This window comes from Schistocerca cancellata, chromosome 5 (genome assembly GCF_023864275.1).
Source record: "Schistocerca cancellata isolate TAMUIC-IGC-003103 chromosome 5, iqSchCanc2.1, whole genome shotgun sequence".
Lineage (NCBI taxonomy): Eukaryota > Metazoa > Arthropoda > Insecta > Orthoptera > Acrididae > Schistocerca > Schistocerca cancellata.
The window spans coordinates 531,303,207-531,328,182 of NC_064630.1; the positions used below are offsets into that span (position 1 = coordinate 531,303,207).

Consider the following 24,976-nt stretch of genomic DNA (forward strand, 5'->3'; position numbering starts at 1 on the left):
TTGCGCCTACTGCAACATCATAGATGAGGACAAGACTAGTGAGCTGCCAGCCCTGACGCAATTGATCTGGAAGCTGCCTTCTCCACACCATCCATGTGTGGTACATTCGCACAGCTCTCTGGTGGACATCTGCTGCAGTCTTGATCGATCCATGGTGGATGACTAGGCCCTAATCTTCATGACAACAGACATACTAGACCATAAAGTCAGCTATCCTCACCTCAGCATACAATGGGTTTCTATGAGAGTGCTGAGGTATGGGGAAATACTATACCACAGAGTGTCAGAGGGAGGTAATGCCTGCCCAACTCCACACTGCCGCTTGCACGACAACATGCAGCTGCGGCACACTGGTTTGTGGCTCCGATGTCATGACTCACTGATGAAGTGTGTCAGCATTTCTTCATGGCATGAACTAGTGCCTGGCTGTTGTAAGATAGACTGAAGCAGCTTTACAGCTATGTAAACTCAACCTGACAACTAAATGTTATCACAGATATTGCTACATCATTAATTGCTCTGGGCATTACTCTGGACCACTATCCCACACTGTGCTCAGCCTACTGCACACAAAGCAACACTAGCTCTCTGGGTCATAACAAAGCTAACATTGTCGCAAAATGTATAGCGTCTCTGAATTTTGTGTTTTCCTTCACCAGGAGTGTTTCAATGCAGTAGAGCAACGGAATGTAACCTTGTATGATGGATAACATCAGCTTCAAGTTTGCTTTTTGAAAAAATACAGTGAAAAAGACTGCTACAAATTCCCAAGCCTACCTAAAACGCAAGGGCAGAGTAATTGATGACATTTCTTCATTAGCCTCCAGCCAGTCCTTGTACGTTGCAGATCCATGTACTGTAGAAACTGCTCCCCTGTACATTCGCAAATTTCAGCTCCCAATGTATCTGGCTTATTCCAATAAAATGAATTCGCCAGAGCAACTAAACTACAAAACATCAGATGTTTCACAATGTATTCTATTATTTCAGTCTGTGAGCTCTCCAGTGAAAGGGCAGGGAGGGGGGGAAGCATTCATAATATAAACTCAAGGACTTTATAAGCATGTTGATTTGATGACTTTACTTTTTCTTAACATGTTTTCTCATATTCAGAATTCATCTTTAAGATTGCACATTTTGCGAGATTAAAAAAATACACATACTTCAATATCCTTGGCCTGTTTAGCTTAACTGTTAATAAATTAGCAAGTGTTTTGCCCCTCAGAGTAAACCTTATACAGGGTGTATACGTGGACACGGAAAAAAAATTCCCGGATTTTTCCCGGATTTCCCGGTTAAAAATACACTTTCTCCCAGATGAAAACACACTTTTTCCGTGCTATTAAGTGACAGTATTTTTTTTTTTTTTTTGCATCAATAAGTACGCTGTATATTTTCGTATCACGAAAGTATAAATTCGAATCCCACCAAACACCGCATGTTACTTTCCGAACCATGTAATCGAGATTACGATACGCTTTTGTAAGCGAGTCATTGCTCATGTCACGTGATCCCGCCAGCCGATGACAGCGGATATTCAGAGCGTAGGACACGTGATGTAGTCCGCTAATAGCAACATCACTGTTAAGTAGCGCGGATACACAAACAGGAAAAGTTAATGTTTTAAATTAATATACATAGTGTTGCTACAAGAAAAGCAAAGCTTTCACGTACAACATTGGTCTCTAAGGTTAATAAGCTGCAACAGAAGCTAAGCTTTCACATATAATGTTGATTTATCTTGCCCGTGTTACACTTTAATATACATCACACAAATGTGCCAGTAAAATTTTTAGCCGAGTCCAGTGACTTGTTCTCAAAGTTTTCCACAAATAAATTAGCTACCGCAGAGGAGCGAGAGCTTCCCGTAGCACTACATCAATTTGCTCATAATAACGACACGATTGTCTGATCTGGGCTCAAAATACTTCTAATCGCTCGTCATCAAACGCTCTGTGATTTAAGGAATTCATCGCACATTCTCACACATAGTTCCACTTGCGAAAGAGTAAATTTGCTTTGAAAGTAACGTTTTTCAAACAGCCATTCGCAATATTTTCCCGCGACCTGTTAGAAATAGGTTCGTTTCAGCAGTCGTCAGAGAGCGCCAGGTAAGGGGCGCCACCGCGCTTTGGCAGCTACGATGACGCAGGAAGCCCGTATGTTATGTGTAAAACATTAAAAGATCTTACGTTATGTCATAAAAGAAAAGAGGCCGAAATATCGTTGTCTAATGCTGCGTAAGTTGTTAATACAAATACTACCCATGACTGGTGTGGTGTCTCAAATCTGATTACGTTTATTTTGTCGCTGTCTGCTAGATAAAACAAAATAGGTCTTTGTAACACTGCAGAAATTGTAACACATACCAAATGAACGGGACTGTTTTTTCACAAATGGTCATTTTTATAACACGACAGAATATAATTCACGAAGACCAACATAAAATGCCTATTAGGCCTACTACAAGCAAATAGTTTAATGTTAGAAAATAGTTTCACATTTCATTCATACGCCCCAGTTTCTCGAGCATGAGATCGAAAAGTAGTAGTACGAGATTTTTACTTAAATTTGGAATCGTCATATTCTTCCCTAATTGGTGTGATGTCCGCGTTCCTCGTTCTAACAAACAATCTTGTCATGACTAACTCTGGAACTATTCCTGCCTTTGTCAAAATTTAGTCGCTGGTTAACTTCACTAACCCTGCCAGAATCACCGGTTTAGTTATCCCTGATTATTCTCCGGTTAGGCGTCGTTATGTTCGTACAAACCACTTTCCGCCCTACTTCCAGAATAGAAGTTATCGGCTGCTAGAAGGGGGCTGTACAACTGGCCATTACAAGTGGAGCGATCTGGCCAAAAATTTTCTGACAAAATTTCATTTTCTTGGATACACCGAGAAGATAATACGTAATCTTTCTTACCTGTTATTCCTGTTAGTCGTTTATTTACACTCTGGTAGTCTGACTCTATGGATTTCGCTAGTAATTATAGCACAGCTGATCATTCCAAGCCCAATCAACCACATAATCAGACAGCGGTTGGCGTTCAATCGTTCGGCTGTACTCTGCTCAGCTCGTATAACCCGCTCGCCTTTTGCTTGCAGGAAAGTTTATTTCTAGATGCGACGAGGATTCCCCTGACAGACATAACGTACACTAGGCACGCATTCAAAAATTAACTTATGATTCATTCAGAAATCAACTTACAGAGTGCGTTCAAAAACCAAGAGGGATGCGTTTCAAAATCATGAGTAATCGGTAGACCAACGTGCGCTGGATGCTAGGCTCTTTGTGAAACATGATTTTTTTCTTCTCAAGAATATGAATTTGGCGCCCCCCTCCACCACCGTAATTGTCATTCGGGTCAGATACATCGGTTTGCCCCGCCACTCAACTGCGCATGTGCATGAGCCCGCTCGTAACTCCTATAACGAATCTAGTTAAACCGTTGTGACGTCACTCTCATCGGAGACATTTTGCTGTTATAAAGCATTGCATAGTCTTCCTAACACCTTTGACACATTTTGTTGTTGGCAAACGTTTGTATGAGCACTGTGTTTTGTTGTTGTATATGGCAGATTTCCTTTGCAATTTATGTTTTATTTTCATATTTTTTTCTCGTTCACGTTTTATTGTTGTAGTATTATTCTGCAGTAGCGGGATAGAGTAATATCCTTTGTTAGAGCATCGATTCTTACCAGTCAATATAGCAAAAATTTAACTGAAACCTAAAATAATGAAAAATTCCCGGAATTCTAAAAAATTCCCGGGTTTTTCCCGGTTTTCTCCCGGATGAAAAAATTCCCGGGTTTTTCCCGGATCTCCCGGTTGTCCCGGGTCGTATACACCCTGTTATATATAATGTTGGGTAGTTCTCAGCCTGCGTTAGAGGGTATGTTTATGCCACAGACTTGCTGATGCCCATCACCAGCACTCCTGGCTGGCTCTGATAAACCAGTCCACTGCCCTCTAGATGGCCACATAGTTAACCTCCAACTGAAGTTTGACTACAAGCATAATGCGCGTGCTTCTCTTTACAGGTGTGAATGGAACCATTCACATGCACATATTGAGAAAGATGTGTGCACCTACACACACAGCTGTACTTGCGTGTGGGCAAGCACAGGTACATAACTTTAGGGTATAAATGCTATTAACTCCATCAGTATATGATATATATAGTTATGGAGCGAACTAGTGCAGGGATTCTTTTATCTCACCTGCTAACAATTAAAAAACATTACTTAAGGTTTTTTTTAAAATTTTATTTATTGGTGGTTATATTGTTGCAGAAGCATCTGAGTCGCACCATGGTGTAGTGGTTATGATACTAAACTGTTGCATGGAGGGTCAGTTCAAAACTCACCTGGACTGTACAATTTTAATTTCTATATTCGGTTCGAGTACGTTCTAGAAGCATCCACAAATGTCAAGAATCTTTGTACTGGAATGTTCTGTAGCTGTATATATACTGTATGTGTTCTGGCCAGAGGCAGTTCGCTCCGCGCTCTTGTATGTAAAAGTGCCGAATAAACCTTTGTTACGTGAAGTTAGTGTTCGCCATTCATCTCATTATACCTTCTTCAATGTGACATTATTCTGATGGAGACGCTGGGTATTGGAACTTGTGATAGCACACATTATCAACGACACAGTGGGTCCCTTCAGGCCACGACAGAGCCGCCATTTACGTTGCGAGAATGCGAGTTCGAGCCATATTCAACACATCGCAATCTATCGGAGACAGAAGAAGAGGACGTTATGATGACAGCAATTGTGTGCCACCACATGAGACATCGTTCCGAGTTCTATGGTGACAATGGCCAAGATCCAAACAAGTGGCTGAAGGTATATGAGCATATAGCCAAATTTAACAAATGGAATGACACCGTGTCTTTGGCTAACATATTTTTCTACTTGGAGGGCACTGCCAAGCAATGGTATGAGAACGAGGAGAAGTTTACAAGCTGGGATGTATTCCAGTTGGAACTGCGCAAGTATTTCGGCGACACACAATGACAGAAGTGCAAGGCTGAAGATAAATTGAAGTGCAGGGCACAGCGTCCAGGAGAAACTACAACATCCTACATTCAAGATGTCTTGGAGCCATGTAAAATAGTGGACCCTAGAATGAAGGAGGAAGATAAGGTTGCACATCTCATGAAGGGCGTTGTTGAGGAATGTATCAAGCCCTACTCCTGAAGGAGGTTTCGACAGCAGACGACTTCATAAAATGGTGCCAGTATATCGAGACAATGCATCAAAAAAGAATTACATGCAAGAAGTTTGAATGGCTTCCAAACATGATATCGATGTCTGTGATGGAGGAAGCAACTGATTTCACAAGTGTTTTTTGTCAGATTGAGAGAGGTAGTTCAGAAGGCACTTGGGTTGCACGGCGAGCAAAAAACCGAGATGCTTGAAGAGGTCATAAGGGAAGAAGTGGAACAGACATTGAACCCAATCTCTCGTCCTTCATTTCCCTTTAAAATAGTAAAAAAGTCGAAACCCAGGTGGAGTTACGTTCCTACAATGCCGCATGAGGAACCTGTTTGAGCACCGAGGAAGACTGACATCTGGAGGACCCAGGATAACCAACCAGTATGTTTCCACTGTGGATGACTGGGACATGTGGTGTGCTATTGTCGAGAAAGGCAGTTTGTCGATGCCCTTGCCAGAAGACAGCAGACTGATCTTAGCCAATGCCAACTCGAGGACGAATAAGAAGATGTGGGTGCAGGACGACATAAGTCACCATTGCCACAAGCTAGCCAATGGAGAGGATGCTCCCCAACACACTGATCAAGTTCTCCATTGCCGTTTAGAAGCTCCAGCCAATCACCTAGCCGTTGCAACCTGGAAAACTAAAGGGTGCGACCTTCCTTGGAGGTGAGGCTGCCGAAGAGAAAAATCCTCCGCCGTCGATCACTACAAAAATGATAGGAAACTACGTTGATATCCTCATGGATGGCTGACCAGCCCAAGCTCTTGTGGACTATGGAGCATCATATTCAGTCATTTCGAAGAAGTACTGTCGCCAGTTGCAGAAAACTGTATTCGTCGACAACGAAACATCTGTGCTGAAGTTGGCTAATGAGAAATATGTAAAACCTACAGGAAGAACGATGGCAGTTGGCGCTTTCGTGTTGATTACAGGAAGCTTAATAAGATAACTAAAAAGGACGTTTACCCTCTTCCACAAATTGCCGGTACACTAGATTGTCTGAAGGGGCTAAGTTTTTCTCAACTGTGGACATGTACTCGGGATACTGGCAAATCGAAGTAGATGAGGCTGATCGGGAGAAAACTGTATTCATCACCCCTGAGGGCCTGTATGAGTTTAAGGTAATGCTGTTTGGTTTGTGTAATGCATGAGCAACTTTTGAACGGATGATGGATAATCTTCTAAGGCACCTTAAGTGGTTGATGTGTCTGTGTTACTTAGATGATATTAGAGTGTTCTCAGTGACATTTGACAATCATATAAAAAGACTGAGGGCCTGAGTGTCTCCAACAAGGCGGACTGAAACTTAATCCCTGAGTGTCTCTTTGGTGGAAAAGAAATCAAAATACTTGGACACCTTGTGTCAAACGAAAGTGTATGGCCAGACCCAGAAAAGGTGAGATCTATAGTGGAATTTCCTATTCCTAAAAGTATTAGAGATGTGAGATGCTTCCTCCGATTACGTTCTTATTACTGTTGTTTTATCAAAGACTTTTGTATCAAAGCCAGGCCACTCCAAAGTTGTTAAAAGCTGATGCTAAATTTATCTGGGGTGGTGCTCAACATGATTCTTTCAATGTGCTGTGAAAAGCTCTGACGACTGACCCTGTACTTGGTCTGTATGATGAGAGAGCACCTACAGAACTACACACAGATGCCAGCAGGTATGGGATCAGTGCTGTTCTGGTGCAAATTTCGGATGGAAAAAGAGAAGGTTATAGCCTATGCTTCTAGGACAATTACAAAAGCTAAGAGAAATTACTCAACTACAGAAAGAGAATGTCTTGCTGTGATCTGGGCCATGTGCAAATTTCGACAGTATCTCTATGGAAGGCCATTCACAGTTATTACAGACCATCATTCACTTTGTTGGTTGACAGGTCTTAAGGATCCAACGGGACGACTTGCCAGGTGGGCACTACGTCTTCAAGAGTTTGACATTACCATGGTGTACAAAAGTGGAAGAAAAAACCAAGATGCTGGCTGTCTCTCAAGAAACCCTGTGCAAGACCATCAAGACTTTGATGAAGATAGTGACTGTGTCGCTGCACTCCAGGATCTCTCTGCTGAGCAGAAGGACGACGCCAAGATATCTCAAATTATGCTTGCCTTAAATTGGTCAGAGGGTGTGAAAGGACAATTTACGGTGATTAATGGATTACTTTGCAAGAAAAACTTTGATCTGTTTGGAAAGAGGTGGCTACCAGTAATTCCTGAACACATGCGCTTAGATGTTCTACAGAAATTCCATGACACACCTGAGGCTGGACATTGAGGATTTATTAAGACATACAATAGAATCCGCAAGAGATTTTTCTGGCCAGGTTTATTTAGCAGTGTCCATCACTATGTGTCACACTGTCGAGAGTGCCAGAGGAGAAAGGCAGTTCCTCAGAAACCACCTTGCCGACTCATACCAATTCCACCAGCTGAAATGATTTTCCAGCATGTTTGGATTGACTACCTCAGACGATTTCCAATGTCTGCTAGTGGCAATAGATGGATTATTGTTTGCACTTATTATCTGACACGCTATGCCATCACAAAAGCCCTGAAGCATACGAGGTATGCCATTCATCTTGGAAGACATTGTATTAAAACACGGTGCCCCAAGATTGTTAATTACGAATTGAGGGGAAGTTTTTGAATCGAACCTTGTGACAGAAATAAACCGTCGGTGCAACATTACTCATCACATGACGACTGCCTACCACCCGCAAACTAACAGGCTTACTGAATGCCTTAATAAGACCTTGGCTGACATGCTGTCAATGTTCGTCAATGTTGAGCAGAGTAACTGGAATGAGGTGCTACCTTTTGCGATGTTTGCCTACAACACTGCCAAACAAGACACCACAGGATTTACGCCATTTTTCCTGGTGCATGGGCATGAGGAGACTACAATGATGGACACTGTTTCTGTTACATCCTGATGACATGGTGACAACTTCATCAGCCAGGTGTTAACCAGAGCTGAGGAAGATCAGCAGTCGGCTCGACTCCGCACGCTGCATGCTCAAGAAAACTATAGCCGAAGGTATGACCTGAGCCACTGCCCTGTTGTCTACCAGCCTGGTGATCTCGTCTGGATCTTCACTACCGTTTGGAAGGTTGGTCTCTCTCAGAAGCTCCTCAGGTGCTACTTTGGACCTCATAAGGTAGTAAGACAGTTGTCTGATGTTACTTATGAAGTTGAAGGTTTCAACCCCGACACACGATGACAAAAGATCAGAGATATGGTCCACGTCCCTCGAATGAAGCCCTATAAGGATCCTGCAACCCAGGGGAAATTTGGGAAGTTTTAAGCAGATCACCGCCAGGGCGAACATCATCAGTCATCGGGAGTCGGAGTATGCAGGATTGATGACTCGTTCCCGGACTAGGAGGACATAACACAGAGACGCTGTTCTCTTAAGGAGGGAGCAATGTCACAGAAGAAGCTGAGTAGCTCTGTGGTGTAGTGGCTATGATACTAAACTGTTGCATGGAGGGTCCAGAGTTCAAAACCTCACCTGGACTGCACGATTTTAATTTCTATATTCAGTTTGAGTATGTTCTAGAAGTATCCACAAATGTCAAGAATCATTGTACTGGAATGTTCTGTAGCTGTATATATACTGTATGTGTTCTGGCTGGAGGCAGTTTGCTCCATGCTCTTGTATGTACAAGTGCTGAATAAACCTTCATTAAGTGAAGTCAGTGTTCATCATTCATCTAATTACACCTTCTTCTAAGTGACAATATTTTGTGTTTGGTAGTCCTGTAAAGTTTAATTTGTAACTGAATGAGTAACATGTGTCCAAAAACTTTTTTAGTGTTGGGTAAGCTAGGTAATGGCCACTGATTCTTACAGAAGCTGTAAGTTCCCAATAAAATATTCTGTTTTCCAATGTGTAAACAGAAATAAAATAATGACTGGCTACTCTGAAGTAAATATAGAATTATTTATTATTTATAGTAGCCTTTGGTAGTCACAGAAGCCACAGCCTGGATATCTAATTTTGAATACATGGCTGCTTCAGCCGTGGTTCCTTTATAAATAGGCAAAACTGGTTTTGCAGCATTCAGCTGCAACAGCAGTTGCGATAAAATCAAGTCATGTTCCGACTGAGAAAAGAGAATGGGATGACCCAGCATTCACAGCCAGCAATTTTTCACTAAGTAGCGGATGTCAAACATAAAATAGCATAAAATAACACAGAATGCTCCCATGATATTATGAGTAACAATTTCTGGTGAGCTAACAGGCCCCCACATACCGAAAAAGTGACCAAAAACTGACCGTATATGATCCCCTATGGGATTAAGCATTGTTTTTTGCCAATTAGGCTGTTTTTGTAAATGAGTGACTGTAAGCTGCTTAATTTTACATAATCCACTCAACCAATTGGGAGAGCTCCTAATACTGTGAACTACCTAAATGATACTGTCCAGGGAAAACCACTGAGGAGCTATTGTGTATTGGGAATGTGTATTTAGCTTTTATGAGCACCCAATTTAAAATGTAATGAGTAAAAGTTCATACTGTCTGAATGAGAAGTCCACCAGTTATGACACGTTCCATCAGAAGAAGGCATTGGGGCAACATTGCAACACATTGAAGCAATTAAAAATCTTCTGACTCTCAAAGCTCTCAAGTGATTATCTGCTGTTCTAAACCAAACCAGTACTACAAAAAATTTGTTTCACATGCAGCATCCATAAGTGAATTGCTTCACATACTGAAACAAAAAAGATCTGGAAAAATGAATGTCAGCATGCATTTGACAGATTAAAACAAAGTTTACGAGACCCCAAATGTCTCATCACATGCAGTCCATTGAAAATGTTAGCAACTGCAGCTGTTGATTCTGAATATGGAAGCAGCGTAGTCTTGTAGATAACAGGTCTTGAAAGGCCGATCACTTTTGCACACAGAACACTGCCTACTGCTCTAAGAAATTATAGTCCAATTGAAAAGGAAACTCTTGTTATTATCTTTGATGTCAAAAAGTTCAATGAATATTTTTGTGGCCAAAGATTCATTCTATTTCTGGACCACAAACCACTGGAAACTATATTTGGGTCCAATAATACTGTTTCTTCCAGAACGGCATAATGTTTACAGTGATCGGCACTGCTTTTCTCAAAACTTAAATAGTGTAGTACTTTAAAGGTCCTCATCACAACACACGAATACAGTCACTATTGTCAATAGATCAAGATAAAAATTTTGATTCTTCTGCTGAACTGTGTTTCACTTTGGACATCATCAGTCAAGACAGTGTTGGACATTTTCCATTAATAGCAAAACTTGTGCCACAGAATCCAGTGTTATTCGAGATACAATAAATAAATAAAATTCATTCAGAATGATTATTCAAGTAACCGCAAATTCAATCTTACTGCCACTCGAGATACACTGTCACTGTCTAAAATTGTGTCATTTTGTTACATTGAGAATCAGGAGGGATGATTCCTGAAGCACTTAGCACCCAAAGTGCCACTAGGCTATTTTATGTATCAAATGCATTAGTACTGGAAAAACACAGATGAAGACTTACAAATGATACTGGTTAAATGACACTTATGCCAATATATACTAAATGCCTCCTCCGTGGGAATATTTTTCCATGGCCACAGTAATCACCAGAATCCCAGTCATGTTCACACAATGACACTGGTGAACTACTGTTATGAAAATACTAGCTTATTGTCATGGATGCATTTTCCAAAATTTCCAAGTGAGATTCAAATGTTGTCAATAATTCCTATGAAAAAGCTTTGTCAAGGATTTTTTCACTCAAATGTTTGCAAAAATTCAATAGTTACGGACAACAGTCCTTAGTTTTCACCACAGTAGTTTCTACAATTCCGTGAATGAAATGACATATCACATTTCAAAACCACGCTCATTCAAATGGACTCACAGATAAATTTGTAAGGACATTCTTATCTCGTATGACAAAGCTAACACAGCAGTACATTGTTAATTTTCTTTCACAGTACAGAGCCACTCCACATGATACAAAATCACCAGCGGAAAAATGCTAAAGCCATATGTGCATCATAGACAAGCATGCACAGCAGTGGAGAACAATGTTTTTCAAAGTTAATAATTGTTTAACAGTTGAAGATATAGATGGTGACAAGGTGAAGTAGATTTTGGGCACGAATTTCCTCGGGTGAGGGGGGCAAATACCAAGGAGAGCGCATCTGCCATAATTCACACATCAGCAAGCGTGGCGAAGCATGAAACAAGCTTCAACAGCTTCCTCATCCCAGGGGGGGGGGGGGGGGGGGGGGCATACACCCCTAGGGCACCACATAGCAAGGCCAGACCCCAGGGGGGTGCTACATAGTTGAGGTAAGACATCAGAGAGGGCACACACAACACAAACTATGTTATGCTTCTGCCATACATCACTCAAACAGTTTTCCAAGCTGATATTCTTCTGCCAAAGATAGGTGTAAGTGGACACATGGCTCCCCTCAGTCAAGTTAGTTCGACAGTATCAACACTGTGCCTAAAAAGAGCATCAGCACTTATCTACCACTGCTGCCAAGAAGAACCAAACAGGACATTCTATCAATTTTATCAGTGATTCAGGACTAGAAAACTGTTCATAGATAAGTCAGTGCACGTGAACTTTGAACTACACTGCCACGCATTCTCTTCACACTTAAGATATGCATTACTAAATTATTGTACACTGTCACTAATCTGTGTTGTCATCACTTGTACACCATAGTTTCTTTAAACATATTTGACCCTGCGAAGAGGCCATAAGGTGCTGTGCAAGAAAGCCACCTCAGTAAAAACAAATATATTTGGTGGTAGGGGGTTCTTTTCCTGCCACATTTATGTTCGTTGCCAAGAACATATGGTGAGTAGCAACTATCCTTGTTATAATACTGTTACATTCAATCTTGGATTTTCTACAGTTAACATAGGGAGTTGGGATCACTCAATTGTATGAACTGCGGGATGTTATTGCTTCAAAATCATTTTACACAAAGCACTACTAATATTCAGGAAGTAAGATTTTTACAAATATGTTTAACTGTAAAAGAGAGAGCACTACGTTTAAAAGACATGGTAAATTTAAAACATGGAACCACAGATTGCTACACACTGCTTTGCAATGCAAACAAATTCACTCCAGAATATTCTATCTCTCAATAATTTCATCACAAATACATCAAAAGGTGCTTGCAAAGATAAATTTGTGACTTGAATAGTGGGTGAAATGGATACCATTTTTCAGTTCTAGACTGGAAGGGAAACTAGTAGAGCAGGGGAAGATATTTTCTTTGAGGAACAAATTAAGTCTTGCGTCCTTAGGTGTTTACATTCACATGAATGGCAGAATATTATTTGTAGAGTGATGAGAAGGAAGGATTAAGGGCTTACGTTTCACCTCTTATATGAAGAGTGCCTAGAGTAGTTAAAGTTTAAGCTTCAACTCACCCATGAAACGTCACAGAGACACACCAGAGCATATATGTAGCCCTAAAGTCTGTAGAATTACATGTTTCAAGCCAGCAAAAAATGGGACTGCTTCTCAAATGAGATGTATGGGGCTGTACCTCTAAGGTCAAAAAATAAGTTTCACCACTCATTCTTACAAGTAAAAACATGCAGCAAGAAAGACGAGATAAAAGAAAGAGAGCTTTAGTTACTGCACCATTGCAGTGCCGTTTAAAACAATATTGACAAATGCTGAAGGTAAGCTATTGTTTGCTGAAACTATCTGTATCTGTTGGTTCCAACTAGGACGGTGTGAGGCGATGTAAAAGCATATGTGGAAGACCCCCAACACCTCCCTTTTGATAGGTTGCAAACCGAAAAGCAGTTGTGTCATGCCAAAACTGCCTTATGAAATTGATTAAAGCAATTACTGAGGGATGGTAACATAGCATTTAGCACAGTGAAACATTTTAAATTATTTGTTGTGTAACAGTCACACTTGTATGTATAAGAGAGCTCAGATAGCAATTCAGTGCTATGCAAGTAACAGAAGGTAGAAAGTCGGAAGGAACATATAAAAAGGCTATACAAGGGAAACAAATTTGGTGATAATATTATAGAAAGGGCAGAGAAAATAGATGAAGATGACATGGAGGACACGATACTAAATGAAGAATCTGACACGTCACTTGGTAGAGCCAGCCATGACAAAACTATTCCATCTGGCATGCGAGATATATAAGACAGGTGAAATACCCTCAGACTTAAAGAAGAATCTAATCATTCTAATTCCTAAGAAGGCAGGTGTGAAGATTATTGAATCATCAGTTTAATAAGTCATTGTTACTGAGTATGGGCACAAATTATTTATGGAAGAATGGAAAAACCGGCAAAAGCTGACTTTGGGGAAGACCAGTTTCAGTTTTGGAGAAATGTAGGCACACATGAGGCAACACTGATATTAATAGCATTTGTAGAGAAAGCCTCTGATAACGTTGATTGGAATATTCTCTTGGAAATTCTGAAGATACTAGGGACAAAATATATGGCACAAAAGGTTATTTACAACTTGTACAGCAATCTGACACCAGCTGTGAGAGTGGAAGGACATGAAAGGGGAAGGGAGTGAAACAGAGTTGTAGTCTGTCCTCAATGTTGTTCAATCTGCACATTGAGCAATAGGAGAGGAAACCAAGGAGACTTTTGCAAAGGGTATTAAATTTCAGGGAGAAGAAATAAAAACTTTCAAGATGTTCGATGATACTGTAATTCTGATGAGACACCTAAGGAAATAATCTTGACCATCTTGTGTTTATGGGATATCAGATAACACCTAACACAGCTGTATTAATGTACATTTGTCCAGTGAACATCTTCTGGTTACTCTGTTTTCAAAACAAATCTTCACAGAATTATTCAATATCAAATTAGTCATTCATAATGTCAGAGGGAAATTTTGGAACATGAAGACCACACAAACACACTGTTGACTGACTTGCAGTAGCAAAGTGAGCAATGTCTGCATGGAACATGGCATGCTGCTCACACTAGACAGAGGTTAAAAGATGAGCAACTAAAGTAAAACAAGGGTAATGGAATATAGTTGAATTAAATCAGGCAATGCACAGGCAAGAGGTTTCAGAAATGACTAGCTAAATGATGTCATTTGGGGAGTAAAAAACTGATGATGGCTATGGTATACAGAGTATAAAATGTAGACTAGCAATAGCAAGACAAGAATTTCTGAAAAAGACAAAGTTGTTAACATCAAATATAAATTTAACTGTTTGGAAGTTTTTCTTATGGTATTTGTCTGGATGAAACAAAGATGATAAGACAGTTCCGACAGGAAGAGAACAGAAGCTTTTGAAATCTGGTGCAACAGGGGAATGCTGAAGATTAGACTTGTATGTCGGGTAATAAGCATGGAGGCATTGAAATGAAATGGGGAGAAAAGCAACTTATTGCACAACTTGACTAAAATAAGTGACTGGTTGTTAGACATACCTTGAGACATCATTGAATAATTCTTCTAGTAAAGGAGGGAAGTGGGGTGGGTGGGTGGGATGAATGGAGGTAAAAACTGTATACAAAGAATAAATTTTGACTACAGTATGCAGGTTCAGATGGATGTAGATTACAACAGTTATGTAGAAATTTGGAGGCTTGCACAGGATAGATTAGAGAGGAGAGTTGCATCAAACCAGTCTTTTGACTGACGACCATAACAACAAAAACAAATTAGCATGCATTGAAACATTAGAAATTCATTTGTTTGTTGTATTTATAGCTATCACAATTAACTAAATGGGAAAGCACATTTCCTTGTGTGTATTAGTTTTAACTTGACAGATTCTATGCCTTTATCTCCTGAGGCCTGTTCCATGAAATGCCTCATAGAAGTATCATTCAAGTTCAGATACAGAGAACTACTCATTAAAGCTATTATATCTGCAATATGAGCTCTTACCTTTTGGAGATGACTGATGTCCTTCAACTTATTTCCATTTTGGGTACCAACTTTTGACTTACAACCTATGGAACAAGAAAAATAACACATAAAAATGTAACAATTTAAAGTAGTACTGTATTAGACATAAAAACTGGCTGCCAGCCAGCCGCGAAGGACACCATGTCTGAGTCATTCACTTAAGGCATCAATAAAACCAGTTGCTCTTCAGAATTATAATTCCTGCCATTTGCACAATCTGGCAGCACTGCATAATGCAGAAGTTTCTGGATGGAGTCTTGTCAACCGCTCGAGCTGGTTCCATGCTGTTTCTGCTTGTGGTCTAGTGGTAAAAAAGGCATCATGTAGAAACAAGGTTGCAAGTTTGAATCTTTTTCTTCCTTTCTTTTTTAAAGCAAGTTCTGTCTATCTGCTAAAGGTGTCAGTCTGATGAAACCTCAACAATAACTTACATCAATTACTAACCCACCATTAATAGTAAGAACTTCGAGAAACATTTCCACAGTAGAGTTCATGGCTGCACCCAGATGAGAATAGTTTATGCTCAAGCATTTTCTTGCCCTACAGTGGCCACACCACAACTGGCTGCCATTAGCTGACTGCGGCGTGGCATACCAAGGATGTTTCCTGCTCTTGCATTGGTAAGCATAAAATTGTTTTTTATTGTAGTTAGATTCTCCATGTGAAATAACTGCAGTGAATTGGGTCAATACCATCTATTTTAATAAAACACAGTATCTGTGTCAGCACAAATTAGTGAGAAATTACGCGCTTTGGACTTTGAAATGGTCTGCGTTTACATGCTGTCTTTTCAGTGGAATTTCATAAATATAATAATGTATTCACAAAAACCAAAAATTATGATGGCAGAAGCAGAAAGAGGTATTATAACATGTGCAATATCATAACTTTTTTGCCCTTACACAAACGGGTATTGGAGTAAGCAAGAAGCTTTACGATGGAGCAGTATTCTTAACATTTATTTATTGATGTTTAATCTGGCTGCTTGTAGCTCTGCACAGAACAGTTAAACACTTGGCCTCTGGTGAGATTGGAATGGAGAGACAATGCAACCTTCACTTTGGAACACGGCCCCGTTATCTTAGAGCTAGCAAGGAGTTGTGGCATTTGTCTCTCCCTTATTGTCACAGTAGTGACTAGAACAAACAAATTGTAGCGTAGAAGATGGGATTAGCTACGTATAAATTGAATTTAGCACAATAAATCTGTGCCTTCCAGGAAGTAACTGGATTATCAAACTGTTGACAAACATTCTGTATTGTTTCCAAGTTCCAGTTATACTTTCAGCAGAGAGAATGTTTCTATAGCCGACATTTTCACCAGTTAACTCGGAAATAAGTGGAGTTTGCATCTCAAATATGCAGCCACAGAGATGGAATACCAAAAGCTTAAGCCTATGAGCTTTAGGTCAATTTCTGCAACTAGGTTTAGGGATACTCAGATGCACCAAATGCAAACTAAACATCATGAATCAACAATTGTCACAATTCTTTTTGATTTTGGTCTTCAGCATACTGAAAACTGAAAAGTTCATTCACTAGATGGTATTCAGATTTAAGGATCATCTACAGTAGTTACACTGTAAACATTATGAGGTAACACATCTGTTGATAATTATAGATTTAAGATAACTGTCACTGACAGTACCCTCACAGCAGAGGAACATAAATGAAAAGAAAACACAGCATTGATTGCAAAAGGCAAACTTCCACAGAAAGACTTCATGAGCTATGAATAACAAAGTTCAAAATCAAATATCAAAAAAGGGGAGCTCAAAAAGCCGTGAAGAAAAATGAAACCATCGGATGTTCAATTCCAGTTTCTGCTAACATGAAAGGAGAAGCACTTGTCATAGAAATGTGTAACACGAACCTAAGACGCGGACTGTAATATCTAGAATAAATCATCCTTAAGCAAAACTATAACTCAGTCTACAAATAAGGAAAGAACGACAAGTATCATCTACACATAATGATTGCAATATAACTGCTGCTCATGCCTTGTCAATACAAGTGAAAAACTCCCATGCCTAATAATTTTCCAGTGTGCAGTACGCTTAAGACAGAGAGAACTCAAAATACCAATAGTTTCTGCAAGCTGAGCATGGTGCTAATTTTCTAAGCAGTTCTTCACAGTCAGTGCTATTTAGTTCTTGATGGTTTCATACAAACGACGTATCTAGCTTATCACGACATTCATATGAGAATTATCATGTTGTTGTATCAGAGCATAGATGGCTAGATTATTCTAGAATTCGTATATACTATCCACAAGCTGCTGATTCATGATATATAACTAATGCTACAGGGTCACTGTTAGCTCGATTATGACGCATATTATCAGAGAGCAAAGCCTGTTTATTCAAATTACTGTAACATACAGAACTTGTGTAGTGACTGTCATTTCAGTTGCATAAAGGATGGCACAATTTGTTATGAAGTTATCAGCAAAATGAATTACCACAACAATGAACAATTATGTTGTCATTTTTGTATCACTAGCAGCTCATTAATTGAGGACTATTTTAGTTAAGTCAGGTTATTCACAGTGATGACAAATACAAGAGACATCATTTTCAGACTGATCTTGTGATGTACTTTGCAAACAGTGATGCATGATTTAACTGCATGGTGAGCAATGTTTGGCCTGTTGTATAATATATAAAAATATTATTTATGGTACAAGGTGCATAAAGAATTATTACATGTGCAAAATTAGTACTAAAACAGTTGAAATAAAGTGTGATGCAAACTGTGTAGAGTAGTATTATTTAAAGAAAGCACTTATTTCATGAAAAAATATAGCTATGGTCTGTAAGTATGAGCTGGACTTAACTTCAGAATAAGTACATAATGCAGGTACACAGGACAAATTAAATTTAATTTTCTACTCACACTACAATGTACAATGTTATAAAAGTTTTATTTGCAATTTCTCAGAAATTAACACTCGACAGTTTGCATCATTACAGAATTAATATGTAGATGTTTAATTATTCATTTGTCAACCTGTAGAAGCTCTAGAATGTCTTGTTACAGTCAAATGTATACTTGCTAGAAGCTATACAGCTCAGGGCTATAGCAGAACTTTGCTCTTGTAGACATAAGCTTTTATCTTATTATTCATAACAACAGTGCACAACTTGCATTAAGAATATCAAAGCAATCATTAAATGGCAATGGTGGAGGAATCATTAATGTTGGTGGTGGATATAACTGTCATTTGACATTGCATTGCATTCTCTACCTGTAAAACAAGAAAATGATGACATCACTTTAAAAGGAATACATTGTGCACTCCACAGCTGATGTTCAATTCACAACATGATTCCCTTCAAGTGTTAGGAGTTTTTGGTTCCACTTCCTGCTTGTTCTTGAAGGAAACATGAGGCAGTGTAGCATGGTAGGTGCACTGTGGATGTTAGATGGGGACCAGGAGAAAACAGGTAGAGCTTAATCAGAGTTGATGCTCATAAGAAGTGTTGACACCACCAAGCTACCTTTACTCAAGTAATCACTGCTACACTTTTTGTGCCACCACCATTGTCATTTAAAGCAGTTATACAGCATAATACCAACTTATTCACTGAGTACCCACACCATTTTGTTCATACAGATGTTAGTATCATCCACTCACAAGGACCACAACACAACTCCTGCTTGTGGTTTGTAAAGAAATGTGAAAAGTGCCTCCCAAATTAGTTTTTCTATTTGCAGCATACATAAGCAGAGAGAATTAAACGTAAAAAAAGGTTAACCAAACAGAGAAGGGGAGATTGTCAGCACATTTCCTAGAGTGCGTGCAGTTTGACTTTAATTTAGTTCTTGACTGTTGGGTGGAAACACAGAGCTCCCTGCCTTTTACAACATTTCTGATGTGGGAACGTGATGATGAAAACTGCTGTGTGTTTATTACCAAGAAACTGCACATAAAATCTGCTTGTTTCACACTTTATCTTTTTGCTTTAGTACAATTTTTGCACTTCTAATGGTTTAAACATTTGACTGAAGAATTGTAAAAGAAGGCTGTAAATCTGGAAGAAACATGGAGACAGAGGAAAGTTTGAAATTGATTCTGTAATGGTAAGACAGATTTTGGAGCCATATTTTGAACTATAACTGGGACAGGTGTGGTAGGTGCGAAAATTACTGAACTTTCAGTTTCAGAAGTCATGGCTGCAAACTACTAATACGAATTCTTTACAGAAGAATGGAAGAACTGGTAGGAGATGACCTTGGGAAAGATCAGTTTGGGTTCCAGAGAACTGTAGGAATACACAAGGCAATACTTGACCCACAATTTATCTTACAATATAGGCAAATCTATGTTCATAGCTTTTGTAGATTTAGAGGAAGATTTTGACAATATTCATTAGAAAAAAACATAATATTCTTGTTTCAGAAGTTTTACTAGCTCAAATCGCAGTTAATTTCATACATAGGCAACTAGGTTCAGCTATTTTAATTGGCACCTTCAGGTCATCCACATACATGAACCACTGTGTCACTCTGTGCAGTGCACTGTCATCTAGGTTGATGTATGTAAATGATCTGAAGATGGCAATTAAAATTGGTGAAACTTGTTATTGGTCTACGTAACCAGAACAAAAAATGTTTTTATCATAGAAGGAAAATTTAAAAAAAAAGGGGGGGGGGGGGCGAATATGTCCCGGGCACAGTTAGGTGTGTAAAAGAAGGGAACTAACTTTCAGACTTACTTGGCAGTTTCAAAGACATTTAAATCAAAGCATTTTGACATTTCCACTTTTTTACTTGTCAGTGTTAGTACCCATGCTATGTAATAAAACGTAGCATGTGAAGTAAAGTAACACGATATGTGATGTCATTTCATATAACATTAAATGTGCTATCATGTCATCCAACATGGCATTTGTCATGTAGTGCATTTTGAGACAGTGTGTCACTAAAGTTTAGAATGCTTGCATCCCAACTCTGGGATAATTCTATTAAAGATGTACCCTCACTCCCAAACACTTCTTATTGTAGATGCATCCCACTCACTTGAAGCACATAAAGTTGCCTCTATTTGTTCTTACACCCCTCGCCATAGATGTAACAGTGGGGGCCCAAGAGAGCTCAAAGCACTGTGGAAGTGGATAAGTCGAAAAGCTGGTTCCTTTATTTTAAATCCCTCACTCCATCCAGAACATATTTACCTTTTTCTGTGGTACAATAGGAGCATTTTTTTTATTCTGGTTCATAACCTTTACTGTGTCATAATTTTGCGATTAGAACACTGTTGTTGACTTTAGCGACGATTGATCTGACATAGGCTTTTTTATTCTCTTTTGAGCCATGTTGCTTATATTGCGGTAACAGATAAAGCTTTTACAAAACAATAGGATGACCATTAATTACATGTATTTGTCTACCTTCTTACAAATTTGAACAGATTTGCACAAGTTTGAAACATGGAAGTGGCATGCATAAAATCTCTCTCTCTCAAGTTTGAATTTATTCGTATAAGTTTGAAGTATAGAAGCGGCGTGCTTCAAAAACCTGCCAGAAAAACGTGCTTTTTGCATGTAAAATCCAAACGAACGTGATTTTTCAAATGGTTAAAAGTCATCTTACATAAAGGTCCAATACACTGGTGGACCAAATCTGAACCATCTGTCTCATTCCAGTCCAGAGTTATGTAAGGGTGACTGTTCTTTTGAACTACAATCTGAATGGCACACGTACGAATGGTGCCATTAACTGAGCATTAATTTCAGCCTTATTAAAATATTTTGCAAAAGGAATTATTTGATTGACACAATATGCCTGGGCACCATCTCCAGTTCGTCGTTCAAACCTTGATTAGTATACTGTGATGTAATTACAGTGTGACAGATGTTCTAATGGCTATACAAACTTCTGTCACATGGAGATTACATTTTTCATAATCAGAGATTGCACTTCTGCTGACAATGTCAGGTAACCATAATGTTGACTGTAATATACTCTTTAGAATTCTAAATGCAGCAGGGATAAAATACAGGGACTACTTGTACAGATACCAGACAGATATTTTAAAGAGTCAAGCGGCATGAAAAGGGAGCAGTGGTTGAGGAGGAAGTTAGACAGGGCTGAAGTCTGACCCCAACATTATTCAATCTGTACACTGAGCAAGCAGTAAAGGAGGCCAAAGACAGATTTGAAGAAGGAATTAAAGCATACTGTGAAGAAAAAAAAATTTGAGGCTTGCTGATGACTAGTGGGGTACAGGGTACTCTTCGCCATGCATCGTACAGTAGTTTGCAGAGTATTTGTGTAGATGTAAATGAAGATTTTAATTCTGTTGAAGACAGCAAAGGACTTGGAAGTGCAGTTGAACAGAATGGATAGTGTCTTGAAAGGAAGATATAAGATTAACATTTAAAAAAGGGTAATGAGATGTAGCTAAATTAGGCAATGTTGAAGGAATTAGAGTAGGAACTGAGACACTACACATAGCAGATGAGTTTTACTGTTTCGGCAGCAAAATAACTGCTGATGACCAATTTAGAGGAGATATAGAATGTAGAATGGCAATGGCAAGAGAATCATTTCTGAAGAAGAGAAATTTGTTAACGCTGAATATAAATTTAAGTGTCAGGGAGTATTTTCTGAAACCATTTGTCTGGAATGTAGCCGTGAACGAAAGCAAAATGTGGATGATCAGCAGTGTGGACAAGAAGAGAACAGAGGCTTTCGAAATGTAATGTTACAGAAGAATGGTGAATGACAGATTGGCAGACCACATAACTAATGAGAACGTACCGAACAGAATTGGGGAGAAAAGTCGGCTGATAGGACACATTCTGAGACATCAACAAATAAATCATAATTTTAGTACTGGTGGCTAAAAGGTGCAGATGGAGGTAAGAGTTGCGTATAGTAAGCACATTCAAATGGATAAGATATAAGAAATCAGGGCTCCTATGGAGGCACATAAACAGTTGTTTTTCCTTCGCTCTATTTGCAAGTGAAACTGGAAAGGAAATTACTAGTAATGGTACAGGCTATCCTCCACCACACACCGTTTGGTGGCTTGCAGACTATCTATGTAGATGTAGATGTGGACTGCAGCAATAATTTACAGAGAAGAGGCTTGCACAGGATAAAGTAGCATAGAGAGCTGCATCAAACTAGCCATCAGATTGAAGACCACAACAACACTAGTTTTTTACGCATACCATTCTGTAAATTAAGTATAACAGGTTAAACATTGCTAACTCTACAGTTAAACCATGCACTGCTGTATGTAAAATACATCTCAAGATCAATTTGAAATTACATCTCTTGTATATGTCATCACTATGAATAATCCGACTTAACTACAATAGTCCTCAATTCATGAGCTGCTAATGATGCAAAAATGACAACAGAGTTGTTCATTGTTGGGGGAATTAAATTCACTCTGGAGATAATTGCACAAAAAATTTTACCATCCACTATGCAAATGAAATGACAATCATTACCACACAGGTTCCATATGTTACATTAAGTTAAGTAATCAACTTGCTGAAATCCTACTTCCAGTGATCTGAAATATACTGAGCAACAGTTATTTGAATAAACAGGTGTCACTCTCTGATGCATATATGTGCTATAATCCAGCTAGCAATGACCACTGTTAAAAGTGGTGGTAGTTATGAATAATGAATCAGCAGTTTATGCATAGTCTATACAAATTCTCAAACAGTCCACCCATTTATGCAGTCATATCACTCCTCAAAAATTCTCACATGAATGTTGTGGTAGGTCAGAGGTGTCGTTCGTAGGAAACCATCAGGGTCTCAGCTTTGTGAACATACTGTTTTTTTTAGGGTTCTCTCTGTCTTTAGGATAATGCAAGTTGAATAGCTCTTCAATTAGTCACTTTTCACTTTTAATGGTAAAGCGTTGGCAGCAGTTATACTGTAATCATTATGATACTTCTAGTTCTTTCGGTATCTGCAGATTGAATTATAGTTTTTCTTACAGATGACTCACTCTTGACATTACTGTCAGTGTTTTGTGTTTGTTGTTTCATATTCTGATAACAACTGCTCCTCCTTTTATGTTAGCAGAAGTTGGAATTGAACCTCATCTGCATACATTCACCAGTTTCATTTTCTTCACAAGTTTTTCGGTCACTGGATATGGTTTCCTCGCACAGTAGACGTTCCTGATTTCCTACTTTGTTAATCATAGCTTGCAAAGTCTTTTAGTGGAAGTACACATTTTGCAATCAATGTTGTGTTGTTTTTTTCCATTTGCGTTCTTCTGTTTTGAGGGTGGCGCCAAAGACAGTGATCTTAGAAACATTTTGTGAAGTCTCAATTATCAAAAGATGTATTTCCCCACCTAAAATGTTTACAGTATAGCCATCAGAGATGACCCTAAATTGTGAATCACATCTGGTAGACGGGCTTTTTAGTTTTCAGTATGACTCACACAGAAAATGAAAAAGAATTGTGACAGTTACTGATTTATAGTGTTTTGTTTGCAGTTGGAGCATCCATGAATTGTTAGTAAGTATGCATTAGCCCCTAAACCTAGTTACCGAAATGGAAATGAAACCCACTGGCTTAAACTTCTGGTATTCCTACCATCGGTCACCGTTCCCTTGGGGCACTGAAGGAGCTCATCGGCTGTAGAAACATTCCCGTTGTTGGTAGTATAACAGGAACTTGACAACAACCCTCAACATGTTTGAAAATTCTGTGATAGTCAAGTTACTTCCTGGAAGAAACAGAATTACGCTGCTAAATTAGCTTGACACTTTCTTGTCATTTCCAATGAATATTTTGGGTGACTGTTGTGGTTTGACATCAGATTATTAATTTTTGGTTTTGGCTCCAAGAAGATTGTTCCACACGGAAACTGCAACTTTGCATTGCAACTGGTTTGATCTAGCCATCGCTGGGGCAATAAAGTACAGATGAATGTAGCAGTTTTTCACTAGCTTTGACGTAATGGAGTTCTGTTCCAAAGTGAAGGCCATGTTAAAGATCTTAATTCCAATCTTGGTGCAGGCCAGATTTTTCCAACAGAGCAACAGAGAGCCAGGTCATGAACCAACTAGGAAATCTTAAGAAAACTTCTCTATCATAAGTTTTCCCACTAATTCCAGTACCACATTGTGGAATGGCAATAAATGTGTGATACTGAAAACTTGGTAATATGTTTTTCTGCTTCTGCCAACGTAATTTTTTGTTTTAGTCAACACACTATTTTAATGATGAAATGCCCCATTTCAATACTATTTGAGTATGACGTAGGATGGAATGCAAAGACAGACTGTTTTGATGTCCAAAATTGATATCTTCTTACTAATTCATGCCAATCTAGGCATGCTCAAGTTATAGATACTTTGCTTTGTTAAAATAGATTTTGTCATAGGGTTATAGTGGCAAGTTGTAAGTCATTTGTATTAAGTAAGAAGTGTGTATTTTAATACAACTTTTTCATTAGTTAACGAAGACAACATAAATATAAGAGAGAAATTAATAATCAAAAATATATTCTTTCAGATTACCTGAAACAGTCTGACAATGCTAAGTTAGCTTACCAATTCCCCACCTGTAGCCAGCTGCTGTGGCCGAGCGGTTCTAGGCGCTTCAGTCCAGAACCACACATGGATGTGTGTGATGTCCTTAGATTAGTTAGATTTAAGTAGTTCTAAGTCCAGGGGACTGATGACCTCAGATGTTAAGTCCCATAGTGCTTAGAGCCATTTTGAACCCACCACTAGAAACCTACAGGTTCTGCATTAAAGACTTCGTCAAGCTTGGTCCAAAGTGCAATTTCATCCAGTTGTTCAATAAGGAGTGTGAAGG

The 24,976-nt window shown here is 39.0% G+C and overlaps 1 protein-coding gene across 1 annotated transcript in view; it reads right to left on the bottom strand.

Moving 5' to 3' along the window:
• LOC126188665 (centrosome-associated protein 350-like) overlaps positions 1-24,976 on the bottom strand; it is a 268,811-nt gene that overhangs the window by 110,803 nt on the left and 133,032 nt on the right. The window contains exon 15 of the mRNA XM_049930268.1: positions 15,148-15,212. Within this exon, the coding sequence (XP_049786225.1) occupies positions 15,148-15,212 (65 nt within the window). The remainder of the gene's footprint in view (positions 1-15,147; positions 15,213-24,976) is intronic.